The 16,795-nt window shown below is 44.7% G+C and overlaps 1 protein-coding gene across 2 annotated transcripts; it reads left to right on the plus strand.

The window, feature by feature from the left end:
• The first annotated feature begins 504 nt into the window (after positions 1-504).
• On the plus strand, positions 505-11,625 carry e2f3 (E2F transcription factor 3). 2 transcript variants are annotated; one of them, XM_085446272.1, is made up of 7 exons: positions 505-576; positions 2,073-2,174; positions 6,471-6,699; positions 7,189-7,320; positions 8,552-8,666; positions 8,783-8,963; positions 9,163-11,625. In XM_085446272.1, exons 2-7 carry the CDS (start codon positions 2,126-2,128, stop codon positions 9,420-9,422), a joined length of 966 nt encoding a protein of 321 aa, XP_085302398.1. In that variant the 5' UTR covers positions 505-576; positions 2,073-2,125; the 3' UTR covers positions 9,423-11,625. The 2 variants fall into 2 exon arrangements, with proteins under 2 accessions (XP_085302398.1, XP_085302397.1); XM_085446271.1 differs by lacking the exon at positions 505-576 and adding an exon at positions 1,542-1,676.
• Positions 11,626-16,795: the final 5,170 nt, after the last annotated feature.

Here is a 16,795-nt window from a genome sequence, read left to right on the forward strand (position 1 = left end):
ACTTCCCCGTCCGGGCCGATTCCCTCGCCTGCTCAGCGGACTGGGGAGTAGGTTCGGCCGGATGGCCCCCCGGCCTCAGGCGGGCGATGGGGATGCCGCTGCATGTGAGATGGACTCATCTACAGTCATGCCTCGCCAGATTAAAAATGTACTCTTCTTGTGTTGTTGGTGATGTGGAGAGCTGCAGCCGTTGAATGTACTGTTACAGCAGCCGTGTGATTATTGTGAGAATAAAAGATGCTGCGAAGCATGAAAATGCAGCCGTGGTGGTTTGGTTATCAAGGTTTTTTGGGGGGGGTTTTATTTAAAGATTTTTCTTCAAAAAAGGCAGGAGAACCAGTAAACAAGTTAAAACAAGTACTGTTGAGAAACTATAATATAACTGGTGAAAATATGTAAACAACTTAACAACCAAAGCGTCTAAATCGCGTCACGTGACAGCACAACGCCTAAACACAAGAGGGGGGAGGGGAAGCAAAGTGCGCCTGCTCTGCGCTGACACAGGAGCGAGTCCGGCGACCTGGCTGTTTCATCTTTGCCGAAAGCACAGCACTGCAAACAAGAGCAAAACTTAAAGTAAAGAATCCATCTCACCAGGCTAGTATCGATCCGATGCCGACTTGGTATCGATACAGTCGATATTTGGATCGATCCGCCCACCACTAGCGTGCATAGCCGATATCCTGTCTCGTGAAAATCTGGTTTAATACCAGGAAAATTGTTTCCATCTTGAATTTAAAACATTTTAAAACCCCGTCAGGATGCTCAGTAGAAATCATGATAAGGGTGACTGTTTCTGCTTGACGGTAGAAGAAAAGCTGGTTTCTTGTTCTCGGAGAGCCTAACAGGAGTGTACAGAGGCTGTGTGGACCCTAATAGGTCGGGGCCCTTTGTGTGGGAATCGCTGTGAAAGTGGAGTTCTTGGAGGCAGGCAGCACCAAACCCCAGAGACCAGAGGAAAGTGAAGCTCGAAAAGGCCCGAAGGCTTATATTTGTTACGGCCGTTTATAATTCAGAAACGAAGTGCGGTTTGACAGCTGATGTGGGCATGTCTATATAACGGAGACTACTTTACGCAAGCGGTGAGACTTAAATACTTGGTGGTTTATCAGTTAAGGTTATTATCGGTCAAACGCGTGCTGGTTAGCCAGGAAGTACCTTTTCAGAATAAAGGCTTGTCCGAAAAAGTATTTAGTTTTAAAGTTGCATAGGTGTCCTTGCTGTATAAAAATCAGAGTATAACGTCTAAAATGATCAACAGTAGTAAAAAAATAACTGTAGATGCTAAGATTTGGTGTAAAATGTAATGTTTTTTGTTTAGTTTCTGCTGTTTTTATTATTATTTATTTATTTTTCTAATTTTCTTCAAACTGGTTAAAAAACACGACACAATACAGAATTTAAACAGTTTGCATTAATAGTTAATATAAGATTCACTAGCTGTAATGGACCACTTCATACTTTAGGTTTAAAGCCATTTTCATAACGATGTCATGTTTTAATATGTGAGTATGATTTTATTTAGAAGGGTGGACTGTGACCTTTTGCGTATATCCGGTAGATTTACGCTTGTTTTACCTTCGCGCATGGTCGGGGACTTGTGTAAATGTCGGACTTCGGGTGCCGTGTAATCTGACTGCACACTTCAGCCGTCGAGTTTGTGTGAGGAAACATTGGTAAGGAGCCCGGTAGCGGGGTGCTGTTTATCATTGCTGCAAAACAACTGTCGCATGCTCAGCATGGGAGGGGGAAGGGGAGTGTTCCTACTGTTAGCTTACACACACACTGATGAGGGAAGCTAGCTTCTGCCCCAGTTGCGAAGTAATAAGTGACAGCTTGAAATAACTAAAGCAATTAGTCCGTGAAGGCAACACTGGTTTACTAGTTTATGCAGAGACGTGCTCACATCTTACAATTACATGGTTCTCAAGTAAAGGCAGTGGGCTAGTGACAAGTTTATATTACTGCAAAAATTGAAGCCCTGTGACAAATTAGGGGAAAACACATCCCAAGTTGCATGATATTGCAATATCAAGCAGTAACTTCTAACAAGTTGTCTTAAATATTTTCAGGCAAAGGAATAAAGCTGGAGCTGGAAGACGGTGACCCGCCCCAGACCTCCAGGATGGAGGCAGTGCTGCCAGAGGTCCATCTAACAAACACAGGAGAAACCAGTAAGGCTGTGTGATGTAATAACTTGTGCTCTGGATTATCAGATGGAAAAACATGCCCATTCCAAGGAAGAAATGGATAAAACCTCTCGGACGCAGCTTTACAGTTTACAGGAGAGCATAGTTAATGGGTGATATTTTGTTCCAATGGCGTGTGTAGCAAAAACTTAAATTAATAAGTTAATGGTGTCAAATGCTTTGATATGCTTCTCCTTCAAAAAATGGACTAACTGGGCCACACGGCTTAATCGCTCAGTTGAGGTGTTGATTTAATCCCTCAGTCACAGGTGTATAAAATCCAGCAGCAAAATCCATCCAATCATGCAGTCTGCCTTTGCAAACATTTGTGAAAGACTGGGTTATTCTCAAGAGCTTAGTACTATAATAGGACTGCACTGTTGCAGAAAGTCTGTTCATGAACTTGGTCCTCTCCTAAATATTCCAAGATCAGCTGTAAGTGGTTTTATTGCAAGCAGAAGTATTTAGTAACTCAGCCTTGAAGTGTCAGAGCATGCACTCTTGCAGAGCAGGATGACAGAGTGCTAAAGTACACAATGTGAAAAAGTCATTGCCAAGCTAGGCTGACTAAGTAACTGCAGAGTTTCAAAGGTCCTCTGGCATTAACATCAGGACAAAAAGTGTGCATCAGGAGCTTTGTGGTTCTCCTGTGGTTGGTGATATGAGGCTTCAAATTCAAAATTCAAATTCAAATTTTATTTGTCACGTACACAGTCATACACAGTACGATATGTAGTGAAATGCTTGGACAACTGCTCGTGACCTAAAGAGAACAAAAAAGGAAAAGGCTATGAATAAGATAGGAAATAAATATGAAAAATTAAAAAGGGTAAATTTAACTAGGAAGGAATAAAATATAAATTAAGGTTAAAAATGAAATAACTGTACAACACAAATTAGAATGAAGGGTAAATTTAACTGGGAAGAATAAGATAAAATATATAAATTAAAGTTGAAAATAAAATAACTGTACAACAAAATACACAATACACAATATAGAACTATATAAGAATGTATGAAGAAATCTAAATCTAAATAAATATATACACAATAACAGCAGCTGTACAAGTATTAACCGGAAATGAAGAAGATAGTGACCAGTGTTGTGCAAAAAAACAATGTGTGCAAAAACAATGTCCAGAAAGTCCAGTGTGTGTGTAAGAACCATATGTGTGGGTCAGTACTGTGTGGTGGTGTGATTGAGAGACCGTATCGCCTGCGGGAAGAAGCTCCTCCTCAGTCTCTCTGTGTTGGTCTTCAGGGAGCGGAATCGCTTTCCTGACCTCAACAGAGAGAACAGTCTGTTGTTGGGATGGCTGAGGTCCTTCACGATCTTCCTGGCCTTGGTCCAGCACCGCCTGCTGTAGATTGAGTGCAGGTCAGGGAGCTCGGAGCGGATGGTGCGCTCAGCTGACCGCACAACCCTCTGTAGAGCTCGTCTGTCCTGCATGGTGCTGTTCCCAAACCAGGTTAAGATGTTTCCCGCCAGGATGCTCTCTATGGTGCACGAGTAAAAGTTCCTGAGCACCTTGGAGGGCAGTTGGAAGTCTCTCAAGCGTCTGAGGTGGTAGAGACGCTGTCGGGCCTTTTTCACCACGGTGTTGATGTGACAGGACCATGACAGGTCCTGCGTGATGTGAACTCCGAGGTATTTGAAGCTGTCCACTCTCTCCACTGGGCACTCGTTGATGACGGGGGTCTGGTAGTTCCTCTCCTGCTTAGTGCTGAAGTCCACTATCAGCTCCTTTGTCTTACTGACGTTTAGAAGGAGGTTGTTCCTCTGGCACCAGTTCTCCAGATTCCTAATCTCCTTCAGGTAGGCCGTCTCGTTGTTATCAGAGATCAGGCCCACCACGACGGTGTCGTCAGCAAACTTGATGATGGTGGTGGAGCTGGTAGTGGCCACACAGTCATATGTGTACAAAGAGTACAGCAGGGGGCTCAGAACACACCCCTGGGGGGCTCCAGTGCTGAGAGTGGTGGAGGCTGAGACATGTCCGCCCATCCTTACTGCCTGTGGTCTGCCAGTTAGGAAGTTGGAGATCCACTGACACATAGATGAGCTGAGTCCCAGATGCTCCAGCTTGGTGGTGAGTGTGGAGGGAATTATGGTGTTAAATGCAGAGCTGTAGTCTATGAAGAGCATTTTAACATAATTCCCCCTTCTAGTGTCCAAGTGAGTGAGTGAGTGATGTGTGGAGGAGATGAGAGATGGCATCGTCTGTGGAACGATTTGGACGGTAAGCGAACTGTAGTGGGTCCAGTGTGTCTGGTAGTGAAGAAATGATGAAGTCTCTGACCAGGCGTTCAAAGCACTTCATCACTACTGAGGTGAGGGCTACAGGGCGATAGTCATTGAGAGAAGCAGGGTGGGGTTTCTTCGGGACAGGAACAATGATGGACTCTTTGAAGCATGTGGGGATCACCGACTGAGATAAAGAGATGTTGAATATCTCAGTGAACACAGGAGCTAGCTGGTATGCGCAGTCTCTTAGGATACGACCTGGGATGCCGTCTGGTCCTGCTGCTTTCCTGGTGTTCACTCTCTTGAAGGCTCTCCTTACTTCATGCTCGGAGATGACGAGCACGTTTCCGGTGCTGGCAGTATCTTCCTGTCTGCAGCCGTTAGCGCCGCTAACACTAGCATTGTTGGAGACCTTAGCTGCAGCCTCGAAGCGAGCATAGAAAGTGTTCAGTTCGTCTGCCAGAGTCACGGCCGCGTTCGTCATACCGGTTGTTGGTGCTTTATAGTCCGTTATTGTCCTTAGTCCCCGCCACAGGCTCCTAGAGTCACTCTGTTGGAGTTGTGACTCTAGTTTCCTCCCGTAGCGCTGCTTCGCCTCTTTCACCGCCCTCCGCACGTTATATGACGCGGCTTTGTACGGGTCCATGTCCCCCGTCATGAGTCCCGTGTTGTAGGCAGCGGTGCGGGATCTCAGAGCGTCGCGGATGGTTTTATCCACCCACGGCTTCTGGTTGGGAAACGTTGTGATAGTCTTTGTCTCCACGGTATCATCCGCTAGTTTCCCGATGAATCCCACAACCGCTTCCGTAAACACGTTGACGTCATCGTCGGAGCTGTTTCTGAACATGCCCCAGTCTGCGTCATCGAGTGCGTCCTGTAACGCGGCCACCGATTGATCCGTCCAGCGCGCGACCTTCCTCTGAACCGGAACTTCCTGTTTCAGCCTTTGTTTGTATTTTGGCATGAGGAAGATGGCGGCGTGATCAGATTTGCCAAACGGGGGGCGGGATTGTGCCTTGTAGCCGTCCTTGACCGTAGTGTAGCAGTGGTCCAGTGTCCTTTCACCCCTGGTGGGGCAGGTGATGTGTTGATAAAAGTTCGGCGCTGCGCGTTTGAGGTTGGCGCTATTAAAGTCCCCCGTCACAATAAGCGCAGCGTCCCGGTGTTGTGTCTGGTGCTGTGTGAGTGCCTCATGCAGCTCGCATAAGGCGGTGACCGTGTCCGCTTGTGGTGGAATATAAACGGCACTTACAATGACCGATGCAAATTCCCGAGGTAGATAAAAAGGACGACACATGATGGACAGTAGTTCCAGATTGCATCAGACAGAGTGGTGTAACGTATTCACTGGACTCTAGGACTGCAACAGCAAGTCAGACTTTCTAATTCCAACATCAGCATTTGACCTCATAAGTGCTCTGCTGGATCAGCAGGGCAAAAAGTCTCACACACACTCAATCTTGTAGCAAGTCTTCCCAGAACAGTAGAAGCTGCTATAGATGCAAAGGGTCACCAGATTCATCTTAAAGCCTACGGATTTAGAATGCAGAACTGTGCTGGTAAAAAAACTCAAACTCAAAATTGGCGTCATCTTCATCCTTGAATGAGTCAGTGACAGATCCAGTTTGGGGGACTTGATGATTATCACAAGGATTAACATTTTGAAGTTTTTGGGTCATGAATGGCAGCCTTACTCACTAACTAGGCAGTCAGACGCTGCCCATCTTTGAACTCAGCCTTAACTGTAATCTCAGCTACATGCATGTAAAACTATCTTGTTGAGAGAAAGTTCTGACAGACCATCACACATACACAAGCACCAGCCAACCTTATTCCTGCTGTAGCTGTTGCCTCCAGGGCAACTATAACCTAGCCAGATACTATAACCTAATGGAAAATCCTGAAAATCACGGCAAACCGTGCCGAGTTGATCTGAGTAGGTAGTCAAGGAAAAGGGGGGTTAAGAGATACTCCTATGGTGCAGCCATTACCAGCAAGAAAACATCTCAGTCTCCACCTGTCCGTTTATCCTCCAGGTCTCGGTTCCCTAATGTGCAAGCGGGAGAGGTCACGCTTCGATACGTCACTGGGTCTCTTGACCCGGAAGTTTGCAGAGCTCCTGAGGTGCTCCGCCGATGGGGTTTTGGATTTAAACGTAGTGTGTCGGGAACTTGGCGCCTCTAAGAGGCGCATCTATGATATCACAAACGTCCTTGAAGGGATCCAGCTCATCAAAAAGAAGTCTAAAAACCACATCCAGTGGTGGTAAGTATAAACTGGGCCAGTAAGTAACAAACATAGACCCATTTTATGCATAAATGTATACAGTGGCTTGCAAAAGTATTCGGCCCCCTAGAACTTTCCCACATTTTGTCACATTACAGCCACAAACATGAATCAATTTTATTGGAATTCCACGTGAAAGACCAAAACAAAGTGGTGCACATGTGAGAAGTGGAACGAAAATCATTCATGATTCCAAACATGTTTTACAAATAAATAACTGAAAAGTGGGGTGTGTGTAATTATTCAGCCCCCTTTGGTCTGAGTGCAGTAAGTTGCCCATAGACATTGCCTGATGAGTGCTAATGACTAAATAGAGTGCACCTGTGTGTAATCGAATACTTTTGCAAGCCACTGTATTTAGTAGGGCAAGGGGGCTTTTTTTCTGCTCCTAATGCTCAGACACATTGGATAACTTGAGTGTTGCTTGTTTCGCTGTTGACCTGGGTGTTTTTGAATGCTTGTGCACAGGGGCGGACAACTGAATGAAGACTATCAGCCTGTGCTAAAGGCTCTTGGCGAGGAGGAGAGGAAGCTGGACGAGCTGATCCAAAGCTGTACGGAGCAGATTCATGAGCTGTGTGAGGACTGCCACAGTCACAGATATCCTTTGTCTGTTCAGCTTCATTTCACTCTTTATTGTCACCCAGGAAATACTCTGAAGGCAGGTTTAATGGGTAAAACTGCTAGGATAAAAATATTAGTGTTTGCCGTTAAAGTAACAGCACCAGGAGCCCTGAGTTGTTCTCAAAGTCTCAGTATGTCTGCCTTTCAAACTGCATTGACTTCATGAGACATGCAGGTGGCACTAGAGGTACATTTCTTTCTTTGTAAACTGTCAACATTTAATAATGGCTGACCAGAGACAGTCTTTACTGTAGTGGTGTGTGTGCTGTTGGCATAAAGGAGGAAAAGTTTATTTGTTCCAATCAAGGAAAAATACTAGCTTTCAAAGAGCAAACAATACCTGGAATTAATTATCACTAATGTTTCAGAACGCACCTGCCTTGTGGTTAATAAAAAGCAGTGGTTGTCTGGTGATTGTGTTGAATTTTTTATTTATCTTTTCAAATCAAATTTGATGGCCGATTCCAAGTAGTTGCAGCAACCAGCTGGTCCACAACGCCCGCTTTCAATTACAGGGTGGTTGGTTGCCTGGTGGGAGGGCAGTTTGTCTCCCAGCAATCGTGGAATGGCTCAGACCAACTGCAGGTTTGAAAATAACTGCCATCCAATTCATAACCGCAGACGGACTGATTGCACTGTGCCTGCGTTAAAGAGCGTGCCGGTCATTTTGTAGTTAAATCCCACCTGCAGCAGCTCTGTCATATTTGTTGGGAATGCCTGTTTTACATCAGTGACATTTTGGCCAGTAGTTAATGTGAGTTTTGATGTTTGTAGTTGGCAACAAATGTGTGAATTTTGCCACTTGATCACATTTGATTGATGTATTATCACAAATGTATTGTATTTAATTGCCGGCTTGGCTAAAAGTGGGATAAATCTGCCTCTCCTGTGGCAGGGGGAAAAACACCTTCCTAATGGGTCAATAGTGTTTGTTTGTTTTTGTTTTTTTGGTGTTTGTTTTATGAATTGTGGCTCATATTGGTGTAAAGAAAACAGGTCTACCTTGTGATAAAGAAACTGTTGCAGTGTGAGCATGCGGTGTCCTGCAGTCGTACAGTTATGATTTGAAAAGCTGACACGATGTAGGTGAAACCACACTGCTGGTGCGACACGTGCATGAGTTTTGGAGTCCGCTGAACTCTAAGCTCCAGCGGCACACAAACACCAGTCTGTTGTTTTTATTGTCTTCCTTGACTTTGTGGCTCACATACGCCTATTTGACTTACAAGGATATCTATAGGATTCCCGCTCTGAAAGATCAGACTGTGATCGTGATCAAAGCCCCCACAGAGACTCAACTCGTAGTGCCACACCCAGACGAGGTACATGTCAGTCGGACAAGGTGTAAGATTATTAGTCATTTCTGTTCTCTAGTGGAACTGCTGCTGTTTTTGAGTCGTTAATCATAAATCCACGTGTCTGCTTTCTCAATGCTCAGAGCCTGCAGATCCACCTCAGCAGCACTCAGGGACCCATTGATGTGTTCATGTGCTCCGATGAGCCCCTCCCCATCGAAGCTACAGGTTATTCGGCTGCTGACGAGGGCAGTGGAAGTCATTTAAATGACAGCGACTCCATGCTCGATTTGCCCTTCGCGGCCTTCGCTCAGTCTTCCAGAGGTGAGTCTTGTGTTTGAGCATCCTGTCGCTCTGGTGCCACAGAGGACAAGGAAACGACGTATCACCGTAACCGCGTTGCTGTCACAGGAGCCTTGAACAGTACTATGCCCAGCTCCAACTCTGTTTTGAGATTTTTGGGTGATTTGATCACTTTCTTCCTCACCGGTGTCTCCTCATTCACACTCCCGTGTCATTCCAGAAAACGCTAACAGCAGTTGTGGAATTGATAATCTCTCCAAGCTTCAGCCTGAGCCGACACAGCAGCGCTCTCCTATGCCCTCCACTCTCACCTCCCCCCAGCCCCCCTCTGAGTGCAGTTTTGTTGCTCTCAGTCCCCCTGTGGCCTTCTCTCACAATGAGGAGGGCTGCGTTGTGAGCGTGGCTGACGGGGAGGGCATCACTGACCTCTTCTCCTCTGTCGACTTGGACCAGTTGCCTCAGGATATTCCGCTTCTCTGAACAGATGTGAAGGAATTAATGGAATTTCCATGTAAATGGGATATGAACAGGATCCAATAAACTAGTTGAAGGAGCCAAACTAGTGAAGGAGCCTTCCATGTAATTCCATTGCCATCCAGGCCTCTTTTCTTCTCTTTTGGACGAGCTGACACGCGTTCTGAGGCATGTTTCTGTTTTGAGGCCTTTTTGACAGCTCTTCTCCACAATGTCAGTATTTCAGTGTCAACAAAAAGGACTGATTTGAACCCAGAGCTTTGTCAGTTACAGGGACACTGTGAACTGGTCTGGAGAGGTGACGTACACCAAAGGTTTAGAAGTCTGTCCAAAGTCATTCATTAGACTCTTGCTGCTTGTTTTGGAGCTCTGTGATGACAAACAGCTGCAGATGGCATTCGTACACAACTGTTTGATGAACATTGTTGTGCTTTATTACTGATTCACTCGACTTGTTGGAGATACTAATGCAGATTTGTGTCTTATTAGTTACAGCTGGTCTTGTATCATCTTGCAGTGATGCGTTTAAAGCAAACCTGTCCATTATTTGGCATTCTCCCATCCAGGTTTTTCGTTTCAGATACCTTAAGTCAGGAGGATTTATCGGTCCAAGCACGTGCTCTCATTGCCCTCAGATTTATCGTATTGCATCGAGGTCATTTGAATCGTCTCGATGTGCATTTTAAGACTGAGTTTGCGGCTCAGCGTGACGGAATAAAGATTTAGGCTATGAAGCCGTTTGTGATGACATAACAAAGTAACAGGTGAATGTTGATTGGTTAGGCTATGACCAATGACTGTTAAGGTTTACTGATGTGTTGGAACAGTGCATTACTCTGTGCTACTTAAACTGAACGCCTCATAGCACAGTGTGCTATAAGCCCGTGTTGGCTTTTCTCAGGGTTCCAGTAGCTTTTACACCTGGTGCAATTTCATAAGTTAAAGGCTGATTCATACACAGTATTTACCAGAGCCCCACTGATGTAGGATGACTAAGACCTAAACTGATATCCGGCAATTTAAAAATCCGACACATAAGCAGCAATATTTAGCATAACCACATTTCCATAAGATTTGGCTCATGTAGTTTAAAAGCACTCTAACTGGAGGTGCTCAGATCAGCTGCTTGTTGTCTGTGGTGTAACAAACAGGTGTTGCTTACTGAGAAGTCACAGAGGAGTGATCTCTGAACTAAAAGTTTGCAACATCAACACTCAAAATATGCTCTACAGCCATGTCTTCTTTCCACTTTTCAACTTTAATGCGCCATTAGAAATGCTGATATCGGCTGATATCTGTCGGGCTCTGGTATTTACAATGTTTTCCAGAGTTTGACGTGTACGAGAGCTTTGCTTTAATATTGATCGCCAGTTTAAAATGACACTAATTATGATGGCAGACATTTCAGCAGGTCACTTTCTCAGGTACCGCTGCGGCCTGTTTGCGCTCTCTTAGCTGTTAAGAGGAGCAGGATTGTCTGATGATGACACGCTGAACCACTAAAAGCACAGAGGAGAGGCTCTACCATTTAAAGCCCGTTCTTGTTTACGGAACATTTTAAATTGTGCCTTTTTCACGGCGCACACTTCAGCGAGGTTGTGTTCGGCGCCACTAAAAACAAACATGTTGCATTCGGGTGAACTGTTTTGTCATCGTTCTTGGAGAATGAAAGGGCTTCTGCTGATGAAAGGACTGTAACACTAAACCCTTTTCATGCTCACTTGAGCATCTCTCATGAATGCTCACCAGAATTCTTGTCATTTGTTGTCAGTATCAAACTAGGACAGCGCCCGGCTCGAGTGGCTCAACTGCTGTATTTACGAGGCATTGAACGGCTAACCACTGTTGGCACTCAGATCTGGTGTTCTGTAATCCACAGAGTGGGCTAGTCTCTTCACAATGTGTGTTATGTTTGCTTGGCAGAGTCGGGAGGCTGTGAAAGGAAAAACTGTTTTCTGTGTTTTTAACAATTCGACACTAAGATCAAATCTAAAGCTTCAGGTTTTTCCCCTCATGTTATTTTTACTGTTGTTCACGTATTCGCATCAGTTTTGTGTTCAGTTAGATTCATTCTCACTTGAGAGCCTCTTTTTTACCACTGATTCTGTCCCCCTAATGCTGCTTTGTAGCCAGAAGACCTCTGCTGAGGGTCATTTCTGTTAAATATTGTATCAAAACTTGAATAAATTTGAGCTCATTTACTTATTAATTCCCAAGTCTATTCTGTTTTCTCTTATTTTTAAATTACATTTTGCTTTTCAGTGAGTCCACGTTAAATTACTCTCATTATGCTTTTCCTTATATTCAGACAGCACTGAATGTTAAAGTTTAAGAGTTTTTCCAACTCGTGGCTCTCTATGATGTCACTGAGAGTGGATCACAACTGCTGTCCAGAGTTTCTGTTTATAAGGGTCAGAAGAAGACAGTTTTAATACAGGCAGCCAGTATAAGTAGAAGACACACAGGTCTGAATCGTGCAAAGCTACTGAGATTAAAAAGAGCTTTAAATGAACATTGGATCCTCTAATGCAGGGGTGTCCAACTCCAGGCCTCAAGGGCCGGTGTCCTGCAAGTTTTAGATCTCACCCTGGGTCAACACACCTGAATCAAATGATTAGTTCATTATCAGGCCTCTGGAGAACTTCAAGACATGTTGAGAAGGAAATTTAGCCATTTAAATCAGCTGTGTGGATCAAGGACACATCTATAACCTGCAGGACACCAGCACTTGAGGCCTGGAGTTGGACGCTCCTGCTCTAATGCCTGTTAAATGTTTTCAGACTAGTTGATTTAAGTGGTATTGTAAGCCTTAAATCAATTAGATCATGTAACACTGACCTATGAATCATTAAAGTGTGTGTGTGGGGGAGGAAAAATAAGCGCCAACTCAAGAGATGAGCTGGTGTTGTCTCCACATAACGGACAACTTAGCAAAGGACCAGTTTGAAATTGTATCATTTGGCACTTTGTTACAAGCAGCTTGTAAAAAAAAAAAAATAAAAAAATAAAAAAAAAACGCTCACAATTAGTTCCTATTTAATGAGCCAATGGCATAAAATAGTATTTTTGTGCCAACAAGCTGATTCCCAAAGATTTACTAGGTCAAAAACAACTTGACACAGGACCTGAGAGATGGATCTGGCCCTTCAGTTGATTCAATCTACTGTTCCCTTCTTAAGAAAGGGAAGAGAAAAGACTGAGATATGGCAAATTGCAGAACACATTACAAATTACAAGACTGAAAATGGGTGGCAACAGTTCGAATGAAATGAAAAACAATTTTGAAATATTTGTTTCAAATCAATTTGTACGGACTGTCAGGAGAGAGGTAAAACGGTGGAGGCTCGGTTATAGTTTGGCTTGCATCTCAGACAGCGGTGTTTGAGATCTTGTCCAACTACTGTTGGATTGTGATCCAGCATTCAGTGTCATCGGGGAAGCATTTGGTTTGCGTTGCGTGCACTAAAAACATGCCTCGAGTGGAAAAGACACAAACAAACCACAATTGTACCTGATCAGACAGGGACTGGCCTCCCCACAGCCAGGACCTCAGCATTATTGAAACAATATGGGATCATCAACAAGAGGCAACACCCAAAGAAGAGCTTTGACTGTCCTTCAAGAAGCCTGGAGAGCTGTCCCCGACTACTTAAAAACAATATAAGAAAGTGTGCTTAAGTAAAGCTTATTAAACACTGAAGGCTTCAAATTTGTGGTTGTTAAATTTTCACTATATTGGAAAATTATTTTAACAATAATTTTAAGTGTGCTGGGTATTAAAAGGTAAAAGGGTAAGCTTTCAGAAGATGGATCTTGTTTTGATGAGCCAGCTCTCCCACATGCTGATACAATCCTTTAAAGTTTACACAAAAAGCACTTTTTCAAGTTTTCCTCTGTGAATTATCAGAAAGCAGAAAAAAGATCCAAGGCCCCAAGGCTTGTTTCTGTTACTCTGCACTACAGACAATCAACTGGGAGAGCTTTGCTTTTGAAACTGATATATCCACGTTAGCGATGTTCAAAGTTGGTCATGGAGAAAAATGTTCTAAAAATGTGCTTTTGGCTCAAGGTTGTGACGTGTGGGAAGTTCAACAGAGTTGAAACTTTATATTGATGTGGTCAGTTAGGTAGCAGAGGGGGGTGTTAATCAGTTTCAGCTGCTTTGGTGTTAATGAAATTAACAACAGGTGCATTACAAGGGCAACAATGAGACACTGCAAATACAGGATTCACAGGTCAAGGCCACTGACATTATTCCCCACGTCATCTGTTCTCACTGTATTTTCACTAGTTTTGCACTTAGCTTGGGTCGGTGTCGCTACGGGTAGCATGAGGTAATACTTGGACCCTACACACGTTGGACAGGTAATACAAATCCTCCAGGATGGCATATCAGTATGCACCACTGCCAGAAGCTTTGCTGTGTCTCCCAGCACAGTCTCAAGAGCATGGAGGAGATTCCAGGAGAGCTGGACAGGGTCGTAGATGGTCCTTAACCCATCAGCAGGCCTTGTATCTGCTCCTTTGAGTAAGGAGGAACAGGTCGAGCACTGCCAGAGGTGCAAAATGACCTCATGAGGGGGGCCTGAGGACTCTCTAATGGGGCTTGTGCTCACTGCCCAGCACAGAATTGGCATTTGCCATAGAATACAAGAATTAGCAGGTCCACCACTGGCGCTCTGTGCTTGTCACAGGTGAGAGCAGGTTCACCCTGACCACATGTGACAGACATGGACGGGTGGGGAGAATCCATCTTTCTGTCATTTCTTTCAGCAGTGTATTTTCTTTTAAATCCATGCAGTTGAGCACTTCTAAATGTTTCCACAGTGTGGGGAGATCAGCTGTTTTGCTTTGGTACAGTCCCAGTGTGTGCTTTTAAGATCCCAAACTACGCACCAGGATGAAGCAGCTTGACGTTACCTGCTACACAACAACAGTCATGTTCTGTGCTTCTGTTTAGTGTTCATGCTGTTTAATAGCAGTAACAAAGCTTCAGTTTTCTTTAACCATCCTAATTGCCGTGTAACCCCCAGTGCAGTGCACTAGTGGGATCTCTCTGCCACTAGGAGGCACTGAGATCCCACAGAATCCTTCAATTACATTTTCACAAGCTTGTGTTGTTTTCAAACTGTGCCATAAAGTGTTGCCCATCTGAGAAGCGGCTTGTATAAATTGAAGTGGGAACGGGGTTGCGATGATATAACGTGGCGCCTTGCTGGTCACGTTAAATCTAAATAGCGGAAGGAAAGTTTTAGTCATCCTTTACGGAAAAAATCAGCAGGAACAGGCTCTGTGTCAAACTGAACACCCACGTGCTCTGTTTTGTTTCAGCCGCAAACATCACCTCCCTGAGCTGTCGGAGCTATATTTATTCCCCGTGCCCACTTGTGCAAGGACCAGGCGCCTGCTGACATGACGATGTGACAGTTTGTCATCTCATTCAAGTGAAGTCGCCAAGATCGCCCCAGGCTACTTATCAGACATGTAATCTGAATCAGTTTTGGAGGCATTAGCGGCTTCAGAGGAGCCAGGAGAGCGGGGTTAAAATGCAGGTTTGACTGACATCATTGACTCTGCTGATCAGATTACCATATCCTTAGGCCGCTTACTGGATATGAAAGGAGAGACTGGTAATTACATTGAATGTATTTGCCCGACTTTCATGGTTGGAGGAAGGAGAACATGTTAGTGAGACTGAAACATTGCTCCACAGCTGAAATCCTCTGTGGCACATTGGTAGATGTGGGTGTTATTGTCAGATGATCGCTGATTAAATCAGGGTTCTTTAAAAAAAAAAAGTGATCTAAAATCTTCTAAAGCTCAGTTTAAAAAAAGAAGTGCCTCTGATGTTCCTCTTTATTTATACAGAAGCACCCGCACCTTGTAAACTTTTGTTCTTCTTTTCCCGTCCCTACTTCTCTTTGTCTGAGCCACAGCATCTTAGAAAAACACATCATCGCCCTCGACATGATGATGTAATCCGTCAGGTGCCTACAGCCTTCGAGCCTGACTATAGATGGCAGTGTGGTACCTTAAAAACCCCTCATGAACCCTGTCAACCCAGTTCCCCACAAACAGTGGCACACTCACACAGAGTTCATGAAGTCACTGGATCACTGCTATTATTGATTCATGTGTGCTTCTCTTGTTGTTTCTTCTTCTTTTTTTTTGCTCTTCTCTGTGTCGCTTAAGATTTGCACATCGGAGGAAGGGGGGGAAAGTGAATATTGAATTGGGTCATATTGAATTAGGTCCGACGTCAACCACCTTCCCATCTCAAGAGGGCTCACTTAAAGTTCAGTCGATACAACTGTCAATCGGGCGATCAATCATTCTGTGAGGTTTCTTTTATTTATTTTTTTTAAGTGCTTTTCCTTGTTGGCTGCAAGTACATGATGTGTGGTGGCTTTGAAGGTTTTGAAGCACTGGACAAAACACACAGATGGCTTGGCTTAAAGTGTGACATAGGACTAAGTCATCATCACTTAAGGCTCACTCCCTCAGGGAAGGGGGTTTTAGGAGTGACTCGAGGCATGTGACGCTGCAGGTTGGTAGGCTTGCCCAGCTGTTCCTTCCCTTTACCCCCTGAAAATGCAGCACTTGTTTCTGCGCTATGCTCTCTTCAGCCAGGCGGTTGTTTTGACTGCTGTAATGCACTGAGGCTGAGAGAGAGAGAGAGAGTGAAAAATAAGAGAGGGTTAAAGAGGGAGCATGAAAACCAGGAGAGAGATGGAGCGAGCGTACTATTCGTCTCTCATTGGCGGGGGAGAGTACGGCGTCTTTTTGCGTAGCGCCGCCCCAGCCAATCGACGACTTGTGCAGTATTTTTGGGTTTATGAATGAAATGAATAGTGAGAAAGCAGGACGGGAGTAGTTTGATTCATCACCCGTAAGCTCGGGTTGCGCGGCGTAGACCGAAGACACAGGTGCGCTTGTTTTGCTACGCACGTGGCCTCAGAGGGCCTCTAGGCGCGGACAGAGAGATCAGTGGGCGGCAGCGATGCAGCAGCACATGCAAAAAGCACTCGCAGGCACACCTTTATCCATCTTTGTTATCTCACAAAGAAGTAAGTGCAGTTTAAACAGTGCATACACGCGTCAAAGCCTGATCAGTGCAGGTGGACCAGCCCGAGGCAGAATTGGCTGTTTACCTTCTTCCTGTTTTCTCTGCACACACTTGTTGTCACAGTCCAGCACAGTTTCATTCATGTAAAGAGTGACTGAAAGGGCAGCACGCTAAACTCTGTTAGTGGGTTTATAAGCTCAGCTGCTGGTGGAGTTTGTCCAGAGGTCAGGAGATGTTGAGTCACTGTGTTTTTACTCCATAATAACATGATTTGCACTCCTTTGGCTCTCAGTTCCTTCAGAGGTCGACAACG

This window comes from Copadichromis virginalis, linkage group LG22 (genome assembly GCF_057382275.1).
Source record: "Copadichromis virginalis isolate Kocher_CV1m ecotype Utaka linkage group LG22, C_Virginalis_male_GT1.1, whole genome shotgun sequence".
Classification (NCBI taxonomy): domain Eukaryota; kingdom Metazoa; phylum Chordata; class Actinopteri; order Cichliformes; family Cichlidae; genus Copadichromis; species Copadichromis virginalis.

Coding starts and splice junctions, on each gene's coding strand:
- e2f3 (XM_085446272.1), top strand. CDS start 2,126: ATGGAGGCAGTGCTGCCAGAGGTCCATCTAACAAACACAGGAGAAACC. Junction 2,175..6,470: donor AACAAACACAGGAGAAACCA/GTAAGGCTGTGT, acceptor TTTATCCTCCAG/GTCTCGGTTCCCTAATGTGC. Junction 6,700..7,188: donor AAAAACCACATCCAGTGGTG/GTAAGTATAAAC, acceptor GCTTGTGCACAG/GGGCGGACAACTGAATGAAG.